The following is a 17,183-nucleotide window of genomic DNA, read 5'->3' as shown; positions in this document are numbered from 1 at the left end:
CTTAAGGTAATTTAAGTATAATTGGAGTGTAGAAAGTGAGAAGAATTGATTTGGAGTTAAATTGGAGATAATAGGCCGAATTAGGTCAGCACCGTATTTAAGCGGTAGTCGGATAAGTTGTATATCATATTATGCATATATACCGAGCCTGAATTGATTTTATAATGGTCAAGCATTGATGTGGTGAATTATGTATTGTACATAGTGGATAAGTGGTGAGCAAATTACATTGGTACAAGTACAGAGATTGTGCTTAAAGATTGGGATTAGGAGTACATCGACTCCTAGAACTGTGAGTGGACAATTTATCGTCTTAAATATCTAGAGTAATTATATTTGTTTGATGCTTTTATTAAATGGTGAGTTTAAATTAGAAAATATTATGTTTTCCAATTAAAATATTTTTTTAATAAAAATGAGATTTATTTTATACTGGTTTTGAAATCAAATATTGTTTTGGAAAAATTGAGTATATGGAGATCGTGTTGAATTTATGATTTTATATGTTATTGAAATTGTGGCTTATGACACTATGGTAGCAGGATAGCTAAATTTTTGGGGTTGGCATGAAATATATGAATAGCTTTGGATTGGTCTTGATAGACTGGATTACATTTTATTCGCCATATTATGCTACTGAAAATTTTATGGGTCTAATGGTATATTAAACGGTCACTGTAGTGGTGGGGGTTTTCGTGGACTGCCTATGAGAGGGGCACGGTAACCCAATTATATACTTACCTCTAGGGGGAGATGTTGGGTGAAGTATCTCCTGAGGTATGATTTGAGTACACCTCACGTTCGGGCCACCACGTAAGAGTGATACTCAACCAACGCCAAGGAACGGCTATGTGTCAGATGTGAAAACATGTTTATGGGTATGAGACATTTAACAGCTTTGGCGGTCTCAGTGGGATATCTTGACGAAGGTATCTGCGAGAATGATATTGGCAAGGGCCAAGTTTAAGAAATTCATAAGCCGGGAAATTTTGATGAAAAGAAATTGTTTGGTATAGATTGAAATGAAATTTGTGTTATGGACATTATTGAGATATAACGTTTTTATATTGTCTCCATCTACTCGGCTTTAGATACTTTTGATGGTAATTGTTTACTCACTGGGATTTTATAATCTCACCGCCCTTAATTCCCCACATTTCAGGCTCAAGATAGCTGGTAGATAGCCGATTGCATCAAGGACTTCAGTTAGTCTTGCATCGACAAAATTGTAGGTTCACAGACTCGTACCTTATTGGTTAGTTGGGGGCCCACGTGTCACTGTAAATGAAATTTCATACTTTAATTATCTTTATTACTCTATGAATAAATTTATTTTACTCTTATCCTACAAAAGTTATTTTGGGAAGACTTTGAAAATATTATGTTTTAAGAAAATAGAATATTTTATTTAATGTTTTTATTATATTCAAATAGCTATAATTTTACTTTAAACGAATGTTTTAGACTTCAAAATTTAATTTAAATCATGAAATATGCGTTTCCACTTACATATTACATTTTTACGGATTTCAAAATTTTCAAAAAAAAAAAAACGAAAATGCCCTTGTGAGCTAGAAAAAAATATTTTATTGTTTTGAGTTGGAAACGACTTATGATTTCTTAAAATGCGAGATTTAAAAACTGTTACTCACTGGGGATATGCAGAAGCTGATGCTAAGCCTTGCGGGGTTTCGATCGGCATTCGGGGTAATGAGTGTCTATCGAGACGTCGCGGTGGTTGTCACAGGCCCGATGGGAGTTTCGGGTCGTGACAAGTATGACATGACTCACTTAACACATTCAAGGCAAATCAAAGCAGTTCACATATTCTTTAAATCATAAAAATAACCAGTCATACCCACATTTATCATAAGCCATTTAATGTAAAATCATGGATAAACAACACAATCATAGTATAGGTCTCCAATTACTCTAATTTTGAAATCATTATTAAATTTTCAAAAATTTTATAAAATCTCATTTTCCCATAAAACACAATAATTTTTCAATTAACCAATTTTCCATAAAATCACACAATTAAATAAATCTACTCTAGATAATTAAGACGATAGTAAGTTTATTCACTGTACTAAGAGTAGATATACTCCTATTCTCGGTCTTCGGGTGTAGTCTTTTACCCGTATCAGATAGCTCACCACCTATCCACAATACATTACACAAAAAATTCAATAATTTGTGTCAAATCAATATATATTATTTCAGGCTCTTATCCATGCGTATGCACTATATAGGGTGTGAAATGTTTGGACAATCGCTTAATCATAGTGTCCGACCTAACTCGCCTATACACGGTGTAAATTTTTTAAAATCTCCAATTTAACTCCAATTCCATCCATTTCAATTTCAATTATCCAATTATATCCACAATACCTCAATGACTGTGAATATGGTCCAATTTATCAATTCGGATCACAAATTACGCTTTTACCCCTAGTGGGTAAATATTTCAATTTTTTTGCACCAAAAATTCCCATTTAATTTCCAACCTTATAATTCATCATTTTTTCATCTAATTCTCTTAAAATAAAGTCAACCTCATCCTCACACACCATTGGCTAGATTCGGCCTAGAGAAACTCATTGAGAAAATGAATATTTTTCTTGTTGTTTTACTCATAAACATGTTAAACTAACACTAAACACTAACATAGTTCAAAATTAAATTAATCTAAAAACTTTCTCTCTCTAAACCCATATGATCAGATTTGAATCCATCATCAAAACACATAATTTAACCATGAAAAATAAGGAGAAATGCATGGAAATGATAAATCTTAAGCTAAGCTTGAAAAATCATACATTTAAACACTTGATTCCTTGAAAATCACACTTTTCCTTTGAATTTTCTCACTCTAGGGTTTGTTCTTATTTCTCTCTCTCTCCTGCTGGTTTTGGCTGACCCTCCCAATGAAGAATTTTGAAATTTTCAAGCCTTTTAATAGGCTTAATAAAATATTATTATTTTATTTACCTTTTGAATATTTTATTATTTTATTTTTTTCTAGCCATCTTTTTGACTTTTTTTTTCTACCACTCAATCATCTTCACTTATCCATGTCTTCCATGAAATTTTTAGACTTTTTCAAAGTTTTGGTGGAGTAAACTTTTAAAAATTACACTTTTACCCCCGTAAAGTGAAAAATTACATTTTTGCCCCAAAAACTGAAAAATTGTCCATAGACATATTTTTCATCTCTTATACTTATACCATTCTCCAATTTGTCAAATGTGATCTAAATTCTCTAAAAATCTTAAATTTTATCCGCGAGTGAAAAAATTACGATTTTACCCCTAGATAGTGAAAATTTCGATTTGATCCTTGAACTCCGAATTACCATTTTGAGTCATCCTTGAACTGTGAAACTCTTAATTTCACCTTAAAATTCTTATTTGAACTAGTTCGAGGCTTAATCGACTCAATGGTACCATTAAGGGCAATATTATCTTTTAATGATTTTTTGAACTTCTTAAATATACAAACACTCTATCGAGCATGTGAATGACATTATAATTATTTTACAAAGCAGGGTTTGACACCTAAGGTTGCTAGCTATTAAACGGCGTAGTTTTGATAGTTAGAGAAATTGTCGTATAAGCACCAAATGGTGTGTTTTAAAATTAGAATGGATGGGTGGTAGACCTGGTTAAAGTTTAACTCATTTTTCATTAGGGCAAATGTTCAAGTCACCCTATCAACACAAATTTAAATTTTAAATATTTGGAATTTTATCAATAAATTAATGTTCAAAAATTACTCAATATAAAACATAATGGTATATTACTATATTTATTATATATATTAATGATACAAATATTGTGTAATATAATTTGAAATATATTAAAAAATTTGTATAATTGCTAATCAATATAATTTTATGAAAAATATGATAATAACTATAATCATATAACTAAAATTACTATAAGCTTACATATAAAACATGTTAATATATATTTATGTATGATATTTCAATATCTCATATACATACATATATATATTAACTTATAAAGTTATATGAGTTAAAGAATATAACTTGTAATTTAATATTAATACAATAAGTTTTTTCCCTTTAATAATGCAGGTTTATATCTATACTCTAATATAGCTATCATTCTAATTTGTATACATAGATATAATAAACTAATATATTTTAAATATATTAAATTTATAAGTTCATTATATATAAATCTTCTTAATTTATATATATTAACTAATTAGTCCTAAAACATAAATAAAGTATTAGTATTTTTTAAAAATTTCTTATTAGATCTTATCATGTGTTTTTTTTAAATTTAAATATTTATTTTTTCTTTTTATCAATTTTTTAATTTTATAGAATTAATTAATTTGAAATTATTAATTTATAATTTATGATTCAATAAAGTTTAAAAAAAGTAAAAAAATTAGCAAAAGAAAACATAATTAAACTTTTAAATATTATAAACTTCACATATGAATATATTTGAGTTTAATAATATCAATTTTTTAATAAAGATTAATAAAATTTATAAAAATTTTGAAATATTTTAATAAAAAAATAAAAAATTATTATTACTAACGGAATTTTCCAATAGAATATTTCGTTGGAAAAATTCCGTTAGGAATAACTTGTTCCAACGGAATTTTCGTTGGAAACGTCAACCGGGTTTTCAATTTTTTTAATCCTAGAACTTTCCGATAGATTTCCAACGGAAATTTCGTTGGAAATTCCGTCTGATATGGTGGTTTTTTTTATTTTTGCTCCCCAAAACTTTTTCCAACGGAAATTTCATTGGAAATTTCGTAAAAAATGCTTGTCTCCTTTTTTTTTTGGCTCGCCAAAAATTTTTCCAACAGAAATTCCGTTGGAAAAATTTTTGTCTATTGTTTTTTTTATCGTCAAAAATTTTTCCAACGGAATTTTTCCGTTGGAAATCCGTTAGAGAAAATTGATCGAAAATTTTTTAAATTTTCGTTGGAAATTTCCAACAGAAATTTTTTTGTCGAAAAAAACCAAATTTTTTGTAGTGTTTTTTGATTTTAACATCTGAAATTATATCGAAACAAACTTGTTCTGTTTTGATTTATTATGTAATTAAAGATGACATCAATACCCTTTATCATAATTTTAACCAAAATTAAAACTTAAAATGAGAGTTTATATAATTTATTTTGCTAAACAACTTACCAAATAGTTTTGCATTTTTTTTATATACAATTGGGGGAAAGAGGATTCGAACCCTACTCTTTAAACAGGGGGTTCATACACCAACCAATGAGAAAATGTTCGGGTGTACCAAATAGCTTTAGCTTAATTTTATAAGGTATTATTTTTCATAAGAGTTTTTTAATAACTTTTAAACTAAAAAAAGTAGGCCAAACAGACTCTTAGTATCTAAATTTTAAAAATTTACAATTAAGTATTAAATTTTTTTTCGATAAAGCATTTTTAAGTAATACAATTAAACAAATAGAAGATGTGATAAAAAAATTAATAAAAATGTATGACGTGTCTGAAAAATGTATCCTTATATCCACATAAATATTTCAAAAATATTTTTATTTTAAAATTATGATTAAATCTAACATTATCACATTTCAATAACAGAAACATGAATTAAATATTAAAAAATAAAAATTACGCAAACATGTAAAACTAAAAGAGTGATTATCCCAACTAGCTTACCTAAGGATAATTCCAACAATTTCTAGAGCAAAATGCGTCAATTCAATCCATGGTCTAATCATCATATGTATCAGAAAAAAGTATTGTCACGACCCGGAACTCCCATCGAGCTCGTGACAATCGTCGCGAAGCCTCGACAGACATTCTTCCCTCGAATGCCTTTTGAGATCTCGCAAGGCTTTTGTACCAGTTTTTCCATTCCTCTTTTTTTTTTGAATAATAAAATAAAATAAAAATATTAATTAAAATAATCTATTTTAATGTAAAACAATATATATATATATTTTTTGAAACATCAAAAATTAATTTTTTGCACATAAAAACAAAATAAATTTATACATACTGTAATATAGAAAACTGGAGTATGTAATTTAAATTACAATGACACGTGGGCTCCCAAATAACTGAGAAGTTTAAGTCTATAACCTTGCTTTGTAGGATGCAACTCCGAAATTTACTTCTCGATGCAATTGACAGTCTACTGCCTATTTTGAGCCTGAAAAATGTATAGGAAGAAGGGGTGAGATTATAAAATCCCAGTGAGTAGACAAACATCATCAAAATAATGTAAAGCTGAGTAATATGAGACAATTAAAATAATTCATCTCAACCCATATAAATAATTGGATTTCATCCAATTACTCAACATGGCTTATGTACTTTTCAAAAACTTAGCCCTTGTCAAAAATCCATTCTCGGGGATACCCCGCGAAGGCATCTTACCGAGACCGCCAAGGCTGTTTATTGTCACACACACAAACACATTTCACATCTGACAACACAGTCGTTCCTTGGCGTTGGCTGAGTCCCAGTTTCACGTGGTGGCCAGCGTGAAGTGTACTCAAATCCTACCTCTGGAGTTATCCTACCCGCCTCTCCAATCGAGGTAAGCTCAATAATTGGGAACCGTGCCCCTCTAATTAGGCTGACCCATGGAACCCCCGTCACTGCAGTGCCCACTTTATAATCCACCAACCAATAAAATCACGATAGTATGACATGACTCACTTAACACATTCAAGGCAAATCAAAGCAGTTCACCTATTCTTAAAATCATAAAAATAACCAGTCATACCCACATTTATCATAAGCCATTTAATGTAAAATCATTGATAAACAACACAATCATAGCATAAGTCTCCAATTACTCTATTTTTGAAATCATTATTAAATTTTCAAAAATTTTATAAAATTATTTTATAAAATCCCATTTTCTCATAAAACACAATAATTTTCCAATTAAACCATTTTTCCATAAAATCACATAATTAAATAAATCTACTCCAGATAATTAAGACGATAGTAAGTTTACTCACTATAATAGGAGTAGATATACTCCTATTCTCGATCCTCGGGTGTAGTCTTTTACCCGTATCAGATAGCTCACCACTTATCCACAATACATGACACAAAAAATTCAATAATTTGTGTCAAATCAATATATATTATTTTAGGTTCTTATCCATGAGTATGCACTAGATAGGGTGTGAAATGTTTGGACAATCGCTTAATCACAGTGTCCAACCTAACTTGCCTATACACGGTGTAAATTTCTAAAATCTCCAATTTAACTCCAATTCCATCCATTTCAATTTCAATTATCCAATTATATCCACAATACCTCAATAACTGTGAATGTGGTCCAATTTATCAGTTTGGACCACAAATTACGCTTTTACCCACAGTGGGTAAAAATTTTAATTTTTATGCACCAAAAATTCCCATTTAATTTCCAACCTCATAATTCATCATTTTTCCATCTAATTCTCTTAAAATAAAGTCAACCTCATCCTCACACACCATTGGCTAGATTCGGCCTAGAGAAATTTATGAAGAAAATGAATATTTTTCTTGCTGTTTTACTCATAAACATGTTAAACTAACACTAAACACTAACATAATTCAAAATCAAATTAATCTAACAACTTTCTCTCTCTAAACCCATATGATCAGATTTGAATCCATCATCAAAACACATAATTTAACCATGGAAAATAAGGAGAAATGCATGGAAATGATAAATCTTAAGCTAAGCTTGAAAAATCATACCTTTAAACACTTGATTCCTTAAAAAATCACACTTTTTCTTTGAATTTTCTAACTCTAGGGTTTGTTCTTATTTCTCTCTCTCTCCTGCTGGTTTTGGCTGACCCTCCAAATGAAGAATTCTTGAACTTTCAAGCCTTTTAATAGGCTTAATAAAATATTATTATTTTATTTACCTTTTGAATATTTTATTATTTTATGTTTTTCTAGCCATCTTTTTTACTTTCTTTTTCTACCACTCAATCCTCTTCACTTATCCATGTCTTCCATGAAATTTCTAGACTTTTCCAAAGTTTTGGTGGAGTAAATTTTTAAAAATTACACTTTTGCCCCCGTAAAGTGAAAAATTACGTTTTTACCCCAAAAACTGAAAAATTGCCCATAGACATATTTTTCATCCCTTATACTCATACCATTCTCCAATTTGTCAAATGTGATCTAAATTCTCTCAAAATCTCAAAATTTATCCGTGGGTGGAAAAATTACGATTTTACCCCTAAATAGTGAAAATTTCGATTTGACTCCCAATTGATCCTCGAACTCAGAATTATCATTTTGAGTCATCCCTGAACTGTGAAACTCTTAATTTCACTTTAAAATTCCTATTTGAACTAGTTCGAGGCTTAATCGACTCAATAGTATCGTTAGGGGTAATATCATCTTTTAACGATTTCTCGAACTTCCTAAATATACAAACATTCTATCGAGCATGTGAATGACATTATAATTATTTTACAAAATAGGGTTTGACAAGTATCCAATTCAATGGTGGATCCAAATTTTTGCATGAGGGGTGGAAAGGATAATCATACAAAATTCGATTCGGAGTAAAAATTAATCACTTTTGAAATAAAATTAAATTATAATATAAAATTTTACTAACAATTTAAATATAAATTTTCAAATTCACCAATATAAATAAATATAAAGTAGAAAAAAATTAATATAAAATGTTCACATTAAGTATTGTAAACTATTAAGCAATATATTTTTTACTTAGGATCATAACGGATTATATACAATAATGCTAAATATTCTAGTAAAGATATGCCATAGTTATTTGGTTTGGAAATAAAAAAGATAAAAAAAATTTTATTGATTCACAAAAAAAAAAAGAGAAAAGGTTTTTTTTTTTGCTTAATTTGATGAATGATAATTGTTTGTTTGATTAAAAAAAAAAAGAATGACGGAAAGGGTGTAAAAAAAATGAGAATAGAAAAAAGAGTTTTTCTAATTTGATGAATGATAATTGTTTGATTGATTCACAAAAAAAAAAAGAAAAAAAGTTTTTTCAATTTGATAAAGAATTTTTCTAAATGCATGAGTGATAATTGTTTGATTGATTTATATAAAAAAAAATTCTAATTTGATGAATAATAAGCCTCTAAAAGATTTATAAAAAAGAAACAAAATTAGGGAAATGGCGCCTCTGCCAATAATCATAATTCATTATTGTTTTTTCTATTTCGATGGGTTGGAACTTGACATAGGGTTTTTTTTTTTGTTTTTTTGAAAGGGGCATACGTTTTTATTTAAGAAGGCATGTATAATTGTAAGTAATTAAAAACTAATTCAGCACTACAACTCTAATCCAACTTAATTGATGATATTAAACTAGCAATACTTGATGATATTAGCGAATGGTATTAATTTTTGCAAGTCGTCATACAATTTGACATTATGTGTTTCATTTTTTTATTTTTCCTAAAAAACACTTGCCAGTTAAATAATCAAGTTAGTGATGGAAAAAGTCTTATATCTTATATTTTAACAAACACAAAAGTTTTCAATGTAAGTCGTTTTAGCTCAGCCGGTATTTCCAAGGTACTTGTTTGGTCTTTGGTCAGCCATTTCTAAAGATCTAAAGCAGGTTTGCATAGCCATTACCAAGGGGACTCGGTAATGGCTGTTCCATGTGTGGAGGAATAATTCAAAAATTTTATTAAAAAAAAATTACCTTTAAACAAATTTGAAAATTATCATCTATGTAATATAAAATTTCTTCATTTTTCACATTTCATTTCTCTCTTTGTCCGTCTTTTGCCTCTCTTCTTTTCTCTCCGAATTCCCTCCACCATCACAGGGTGATGGAGGTGACGAGCAACTATGATGTCTATGACATCAATGTCTATCGTGAGAAGCATCGATTTGACATTCCATAACCAGATTGAATCAAATAAGTTTTGAATCTGGCAATCACTGTCGTATTTGGTTACAAAAGCATTGGATCTGGTGTTCTTGGCTAGATCCGACCATAAGGAGTGCTAGATCAATACTTTATTATGCCAGCGACATATCTGACTAGTTGAAAAGAGAAAAATGAAAAAAAATGAAAATACTATAATGGAAAAACTAAAAAAATAATATAAATTAAAAATTAATATTTAAAATTTAAAGTTTAGTTATAAATTATTAATATTTAATATTTTAAAAATAAAAATTAAGAATAAAATAACCATATTAATGAATTAATTTTTATAAATTATTAATATTTTCATTAAACTACAGCTATTAATATTAAAAAAAAATAAAATAAACAATCATATTTAAATTTTAAGTAAAATTTTATTCATATTTTTAATAAATTATTAAAATAAATATTTTAAATTAAAAATCATATATTATAATAAAAGGTGCTTTTATCTTTTTATCACCTATTCCATTTGCTATTCTAAAATTAATTTTATCTGCAAAAAATTGAAACAAGTCATATTAATTCCTACTCTATTTCATTCTCCAAATCAAACTATATAATAATTATTTCTATTTTGTTCTATTTCTATAAAATAGTCATTCTATTATTTTTATTTCGTTCGGCGACCTAAACAAGCTTAATCGTTTTGAACCTGTTGTTTGTGCATTTTGGTCCCTAAGAGTTCTTTATTCTTTTTGGGCTTTCAATCAACGTGTTCGCGTTACAGGAATTTTTTTACTTTGTTTTAGTGTTTCACCTTTTCTAATCTTATTATTTTTTTAAAAATATTCTATTACTGTTTAGCTTATGGTTAATAGTTTGGAATGAAAAGAAAAAGGAAAAGGGACAAAATAATAAGGTATCGTAGGAAAAAAAAAAGTTAAAATAACAAAAAAATTGGATGAACTTTATACTAAATATTCATAATATTTATATGTATGGTTTCAAACTCAAAATATTTTCACGGCCCCATTTCTCAGTCCAAAAGATTTAGATTATGGACAGGACTCAGGTGAATTTAACGTGGGCCGAAAGTGGACTCAAAACATAGCAAAATTTATAGCCCGATCCAGAAAAGGCCCAGAGGAAAAAACGAAACCCTCATTTTGCAGTATAAAGAGTTTAGGGTTTTGCGTTATCATCTTCCCTACCTCGAAGCCACACAGAGCACCAGCAGGAATTAGACAGGAAATGGCGCCGAAGAGGAAGACCCCAGTCAAGACCCGAAATCCAGATCTGATTCGTGGCGTAGGTAAGTATTCCCGCTCTAAAATGTACCACAAGCGTGGCCTTTGGGCCATTAAAGCCAAAAACGGCGGCGTCTTCCCCCGCCATGACCCCAAGCCTAAGGCCCCCGCTGCCGCCGAGAAGCTACCCAAGTTTTACCCCGCTGATGATGTTAAGAAGCCCCTTTTTAATAAGCGCAAGCCTAAACCCACTAAGCTCAGGTCTTTTCTGAATTGATTTGTCCTTTTGTTTGTTTGTTTGTTTGTTTGTAGATCTCTGAAGATATGTTTCTCTATTGGGGTTTGCTTTTGATGTTCATTTTTTTATTTGTTTAGAGCGAGCATTACTCCTGGGACGGTGTTGATTTTGTTGGCTGGAAGGTTTATGGGGAAGAGAGTTGTTTTCTTGAAGCAACTTACTTCGGGGCTTCTTTTGGTTACTGGTGAGCTTTTTTTCCCATTTTTTATTTCACAGTGGTAATTTTGTTTGTTTAAAAACATGTATTTTACATATTTTACTGCTGTCCCTTATGCGTCACTCACTCTTCTTTTTGCTGAATGTTTGCTTGGAATTTTTGTTGATGAAATGAAATCAGTAACTGTGAATTGTAAATTTAAAGCATTGCAGCTACTAACAAAGGATGGTTTGTCTAATTCAAATACGAACTGGATGTATGACAACGGTGTTAAAATTGTTCTTACTGATTTTTCCATGCCACTGTATTGCTTCTTTAATTTCAATGTAGTATTTACCACTTAAATTAATTCTATCTTGTTTCCGAAGAAGCACAAGGTGGTATTACAATTTTCGTGCTGCTTGTGCTTATAGGTTAGATGCTTTCATAGAACAACTCATTTGTTATTCACTATGCCGGCGAATGACTTCTGCTATAATGAAATCATGATTTGGGATTTACTTGTATCATATATGTTTCTGGATGTAGAATATACATTTGCTTCTTGTGGATTAGGGGGCTAGTTATCATTATGTGTTGGCTGTTCACCATAAACTAATGGATTAGGGGACTAGTTTCTCTTTTGCATTTTGAATATCTTTCATGGTTCATGCTAGTGCTTTCTAAAATTTGGAAATTTAATTTCTTTGCAGGACCATTCAAGATTAATGGTGTTCCTTTAAGGCGTGTGAACCAATCCTATGTCATTGCTACTTCCACCAAGGTTGACATCTCAGGAGTTAACGTGGAGAAGTTTGATGACAAATACTTTGCGAAGGAAGCAGAGAAGAAGAAGAAGAAGGGTGAGGGAGAGTTTTTTGAAGCTGAAAAAGAGGTTAGTTAGTTTGTCACGCTATTTAGTATAATTTAAGGAGTCCTAATTGGGTTTATTTAATTTAATGTGCTTATTGTCTATTCTTTACTTTTCCTTAAAAAATTGTAGGATAAGAAGAAACTGCCTGATGACAAGAAGGAAGACCAGAAAGCAGTTGATGCCTCTTTAATAAAGGCCATTGAGTGTGTCCCAGACTTGAAGGCCTACCTGGCTGCAAGATTTTCTCTCAAGTCTGGCATGAAACCTCATGAGCTTGTCTTCTAGAGGGAATTTACATTTTGTTATGTCATATGCTTTTACTTTGGTATTCTTTTGGTTTTAGAGTATCAGTGGTTGTATTATCAGATTCTATAAGGTAAAAACCTAAATTTTGGGATACTATCTTTTGTTATGCTAGAACTTAAATTTTTACTTATTTGATTGTGTTTTGTGCTAGTCTGATTGGAGCTTGTCAAATTTTAAATTTGATGGAATTGGATACTTCCTGTTATCTGAGTTGCAATTGGCTTCTAGTTTATCATATGGAGGTTGTGGTGGCCAAAAGAAGTATTTTGTTGAGTTGGTATGAAGATATGTGCTCCTTACGGTCGTCCAATCTAAATGAGTTTCTCTATTGATCTGAAAAACATACACAAAGCAGGAATCACGGTTTCTTTTCCTAGTCATTAATGACACTGCCTTGTGTTTGAGCTCTGCAGTTTTCTGGATGTGAGTTAATTTATGGTTCAGAAACTGTAAATCTGGAAGGTCGTATATGTAAGAGTCAACATCATTTATAGATAAAGTAATCAAATAGATGAAAGCCAAGATAAGGAAATGGAAAAAAGCAAAGCCCCTTAATTTATTGGAAGGACATGGAAAGAAATTTAAAAGAGAATAAAAATCGAAATTGGGGTAACACTAACTCCTATTTCCTCAGAGCATGCTATCAACTGGAGAGGGCAATCTCCTGAAGAAATTGCTTGGTACTGAAGAATGGCGTAGCCAGAATAATCCTGCAACCAAAGCTGTGGTCTTGAATGGTTTCACGTCGAGTGCCACTGCAGCAATTAGGCAGGATATTACTAAGAGGCTGGTCGCTATGGGGTCTCTCCAACTGAGTAGAGCCATTTATTTTTCTTAGTTTTGGAAAACCACAATTTGAAACATTCGAAGCTAGCTAGCTAACATACTTAATTACTTTAATTCTAAAGAGTGCTAGATTAGACTAAATCCAAGCTTGAAGTGTACCTCGAAATTATGGATTTAATTAGTATCTGAAATTTAAAAATGCACAATTAGATATTAAAATTTATTTTCATTAAGTAGTTTGCATTTTTAATTAATACCGTTAGTCAAATAGAAGACATGATAAAAAAGAACTAATAAAAATGCCTCACATGTCTGAAAAAATGCACCGTTAATTATTTTAAAATTATTTTTATATGAAAATTAAAACTAAATCTAACATTGTCACATTTTAATAACACAAACACGAATTAAATATTAAAAGTAAAAAAACATGTAAACATGTAAAACTAAAAGAGTGATTATCCCGAGTAGCTTACCTAATGGTAATTCCAAAATTTTCTAGAGCAAAAGGCCTCAATTTTATCATCCAATTATCATATGTACCAGAAAAAAAGTATCCAATAATCATAATGCATTAGCCTTTCCCTTAGCCCTCCGATTCTTTTTAATATACCTAATGTTCAAGAGAGTGATCATGGCTAACTAAGAGGATATTGCTGTGTGAAAATCTTTTCAATCAAAAGGATGTTGTGTCCTCCATCTATGGTGACAACCACATACAACTTGATGAGATCGTAACATTAGATATGAATCAGTTAGGTCTTTAAGACAGGAATTATGTATATTATTTCTTATGTATTGTTCAAAAGCTTTAATTAATCATTCATGTACCACTACAAAAAAAAAAAAAAAGATGTATTATCTATCATTTGTTTGAATGTAAATTTTTAAGAGTTGGATTCTCTTGATCACAGGAAGAATTTTTGGTAATTGTATAACTAAGTCTCAATGGTGATGACAATTACAGGATGCTAATTTTTTGTATATATCAATGGCGACAATTCTAGACTAATAAATTCACTTTGAAATCTATGAGTATAGAATTTCGTCTATCGAATGGGAGACTTCTTCCCAAATAAAATGAATTCGTAACTTTTTTTAAGAAAAGAATATAACCTAGTGTTGTTTATTCTATTTCGATGGGTTCAAACTTGACATAGGCTTTTATTTAAGAAGGCAGGTGTAAGTGTAAGTAATTGAAAACCATTTCAGCATTACAGCTCCAATTTTAACTTACCGTTTGATCCTATACACGGGTCTCTCTTAAGCTAGGAGTACTTGATGATATTTGCTAATGGTATTGATTTTTGCAAGTGAACCTTATTTATTTTGCTTATTGATTGATGTATATTTTCCCTATTATTTTGAATTTCTCTTTTTTCAATTAAAAAAAAAAAACTTGTTGGCTAATTCATTAGGTTGAAATATTAAAATGTAGGTACATAATATTAAAATACAAAAAATTCACAAGCCGTCTTAGCTCAGCCGGTAGAGCGCATGGCTTTTAACCATGTGGTCGTGGGTTCGATTCCCACAGACGGCGTTATATATTTAGGTATTTTTTTCAAATGATCAGCGACGTAATATATTTAGGTTTTTTTTCATATGATTAGCGACCCATAAAAATATTTTAGTTATTTTAGTTTGCAATGCCCATTGGTGGATTTTAGATTTTCTTTTATATGATTAGCGGGCCATAGGACAAAAGAAGCCCAACCCAAAAAAGGCCCATAGGAAAAAAGAAACCCTCATTTTGCAATATAAAGTGTTTAGGGTTTTTTTTTTATCAACCTTCCTACCTCAAAGCCACACGCCGCCGCGGTCGCCGCAGCAGTAGCAACTGAGTAAAGGTTTTAGAGGGGAAATGGCGCCGAAAAGGAAGACCCCAGTAAAGTGCCGAAACCCAGATCTGATTCGTGGCGTAGGCAAGTATTCTCGATCTAAAATGTACCACAAGCGTGGCCTTTGGGCCATTAAAGCCAAAAATGGCGGCGTCTTCCCCCGCCATGACCCCAAGCCTAAGGCCCCCGCTGCCGCAGAGAAGCTACCCAAATTTTACCCCGCTGATGATGTTAAGAAGCCCCTTCTTAATAAGCGCAAGCCTAAACCCACTAAGCTCAGGTTCTTTTCTGAATTGATTTGTCCTTTTGTTTGTTTGTGGATCTCTGAAGATATGTTTCTTTATTGGGGTTTGCTTTTGATGTTCATTTTTTAATTTGTTTAGAGCGAGCATTACTCCTGGGACGGTGTTGATTTTGTTGGCTGGAAGGTTTATGGGGAAGAGAGTTGTTTTCTTGAAGCAACTTACTTCTGGGCTTCTTTTGGTTACTGGTGAGCGTTTTTTCTCATGTTTTTATTTCATTGTTGTAATTTTGTTTGTTTAAAACGTGTATTTTACACATTTTACTGCTGTCCCTTGACATTCTTCTTTTTGCTGAATGTTTGCTTGTGGAATTTTTATTGATGAAATGAAATCAATAACTGTGAATTGTAAATTTAAAGCATTGCAGCTAATAGATAACTAATAAAGGATGATTTGTCTAATTCAAATACGAATTGGATGTATGACAACGGTGTTAAAACCGTTCTTACTGAGTTTTCCATGCAGCAATATTGCTTCATTAATATCAATGTAATATTGACGCTCAAATCAGTTCTGTCTTGTTTTTGAAGAAGCACACGGTTGTATTATGGTTATTGTGCTGTTTCTGCGTATAGGTTAGAGGCTGTCATAGCAAAACCCATTTGTCATTCAATATGCTGGAGAAAGACTGCTGCTATCATGAAATCATGATCGGAGATTTACTTGTATCATATAGTTTTCTGGATGTTGTATCTATATTTGCTTCTTCTGGATTAGTGGGCTAGGTTATCATTACGTGTTGGGTCTTTGTCATAAAGTAGTGGATTAGGTGGGTAGGTTCATACTAGTGCTTTGCTAAAATTTGGAAATTTTATTTCATTGCAGGACCATTCAAGATTAACGGTGTTCCTTTAAGGCGTGTGAACCAATCCTATGTTATTGCTACTTCCACCAAGGTTGATATCTCAGGTCTTAACGTAGAGAAGTTCGATGACAAATACTTTGCCAAGGAAGTAGAGAAGAAAAAGAAGAAGGGCGAGGGAGAGTTTTTTGAAGCTGAAAAAGAGGTTAGTTAGTTTGTCCTGCTATTTAGTGTAACTTAAGCAGTCCTAATTGGGTTCATTTAATTTGATGTGCTTATTGTCTGTTCTTTTACTTTCCCATAAAAATTTGTAGGATAAGAAGAAACTGCCGGATGACAAGAAAGAAGACCAGAAATCAGTTGATGCCGCTTTAGTAAAGTCCATTGAGGGAGTCCCAGCCTTGAAGGCTTACCTGGCTGCAAGATTTTCTCTTAAGTCTGGAATGAAACCTCATGAGCTTGTCTTCTAGAGGGAATTTTGCATTTTGTTATATCATATGCTTTACTTTGTTATTCTTTTGGTTTACGGTATCAGTGGTTGTATTATCAGATGCTATAAGGGAAAACCTAAATTTTGGGATGCTATCTTTGTTATATAAGAACTTCAGTATTTCCTTATTTGATTGTGTTTTGTGCTATTGTTGTCAAATTTTATGTACGATGGAATTGGATACTTTTTGTTATCAAGTCGCAATAGGCATCTAGTTTATCCTATGGAAGTTTGTGCT

The 17,183-nt window shown here is 31.1% G+C and overlaps 2 protein-coding genes and 1 non-coding gene across 3 annotated transcripts; all 3 read left to right on the top strand.

Annotated features, from left to right (window-relative positions):
- Positions 1 to 11,062: 11,062 nt before the first annotated feature.
- LOC18599068 (large ribosomal subunit protein eL6-like) lies at positions 11,063 to 12,941 on the top strand. The gene is made up of 4 exons (XM_018121131.2): positions 11,063 to 11,371; positions 11,486 to 11,592; positions 12,258 to 12,439; positions 12,548 to 12,941. Exons 1-4 carry the CDS (start codon positions 11,115 to 11,117, stop codon positions 12,701 to 12,703), a joined length of 702 nt encoding a protein of 233 aa, XP_017976620.2. The 5' UTR covers positions 11,063 to 11,114; the 3' UTR covers positions 12,704 to 12,941.
- A 2,039-nt stretch (positions 12,942 to 14,980) lies between these two features.
- On the top strand, positions 14,981 to 15,053 carry TRNAK-UUU (transfer RNA lysine (anticodon UUU)). Its single transcript has one exon. It is a non-coding gene; the product is annotated as a tRNA-Lys (tRNA).
- A 237-nt stretch (positions 15,054 to 15,290) lies between these two features.
- On the top strand, positions 15,291 to 17,073 carry LOC18599067 (large ribosomal subunit protein eL6-like). The gene is made up of 4 exons (XM_007028875.3): positions 15,291 to 15,631; positions 15,735 to 15,841; positions 16,479 to 16,660; positions 16,770 to 17,073. The coding sequence occupies exons 1-4, from the start codon at positions 15,375 to 15,377 to the stop codon at positions 16,923 to 16,925; spliced, it is 702 nt and encodes a 233-aa protein (XP_007028937.1). The 5' UTR covers positions 15,291 to 15,374; the 3' UTR covers positions 16,926 to 17,073.
- Positions 17,074 to 17,183: the final 110 nt, after the last annotated feature.

The sequence above is a fragment of the Theobroma cacao genome, chromosome 5 (genome assembly GCF_053813885.1).
Source record: "Theobroma cacao isolate CCN51 chromosome 5, ASM5381388v1, whole genome shotgun sequence".
NCBI lineage: Eukaryota > Viridiplantae > Streptophyta > Magnoliopsida > Malvales > Malvaceae > Theobroma > Theobroma cacao.
This window is presented reverse-complemented; position numbering and strand designations above follow the sequence as displayed.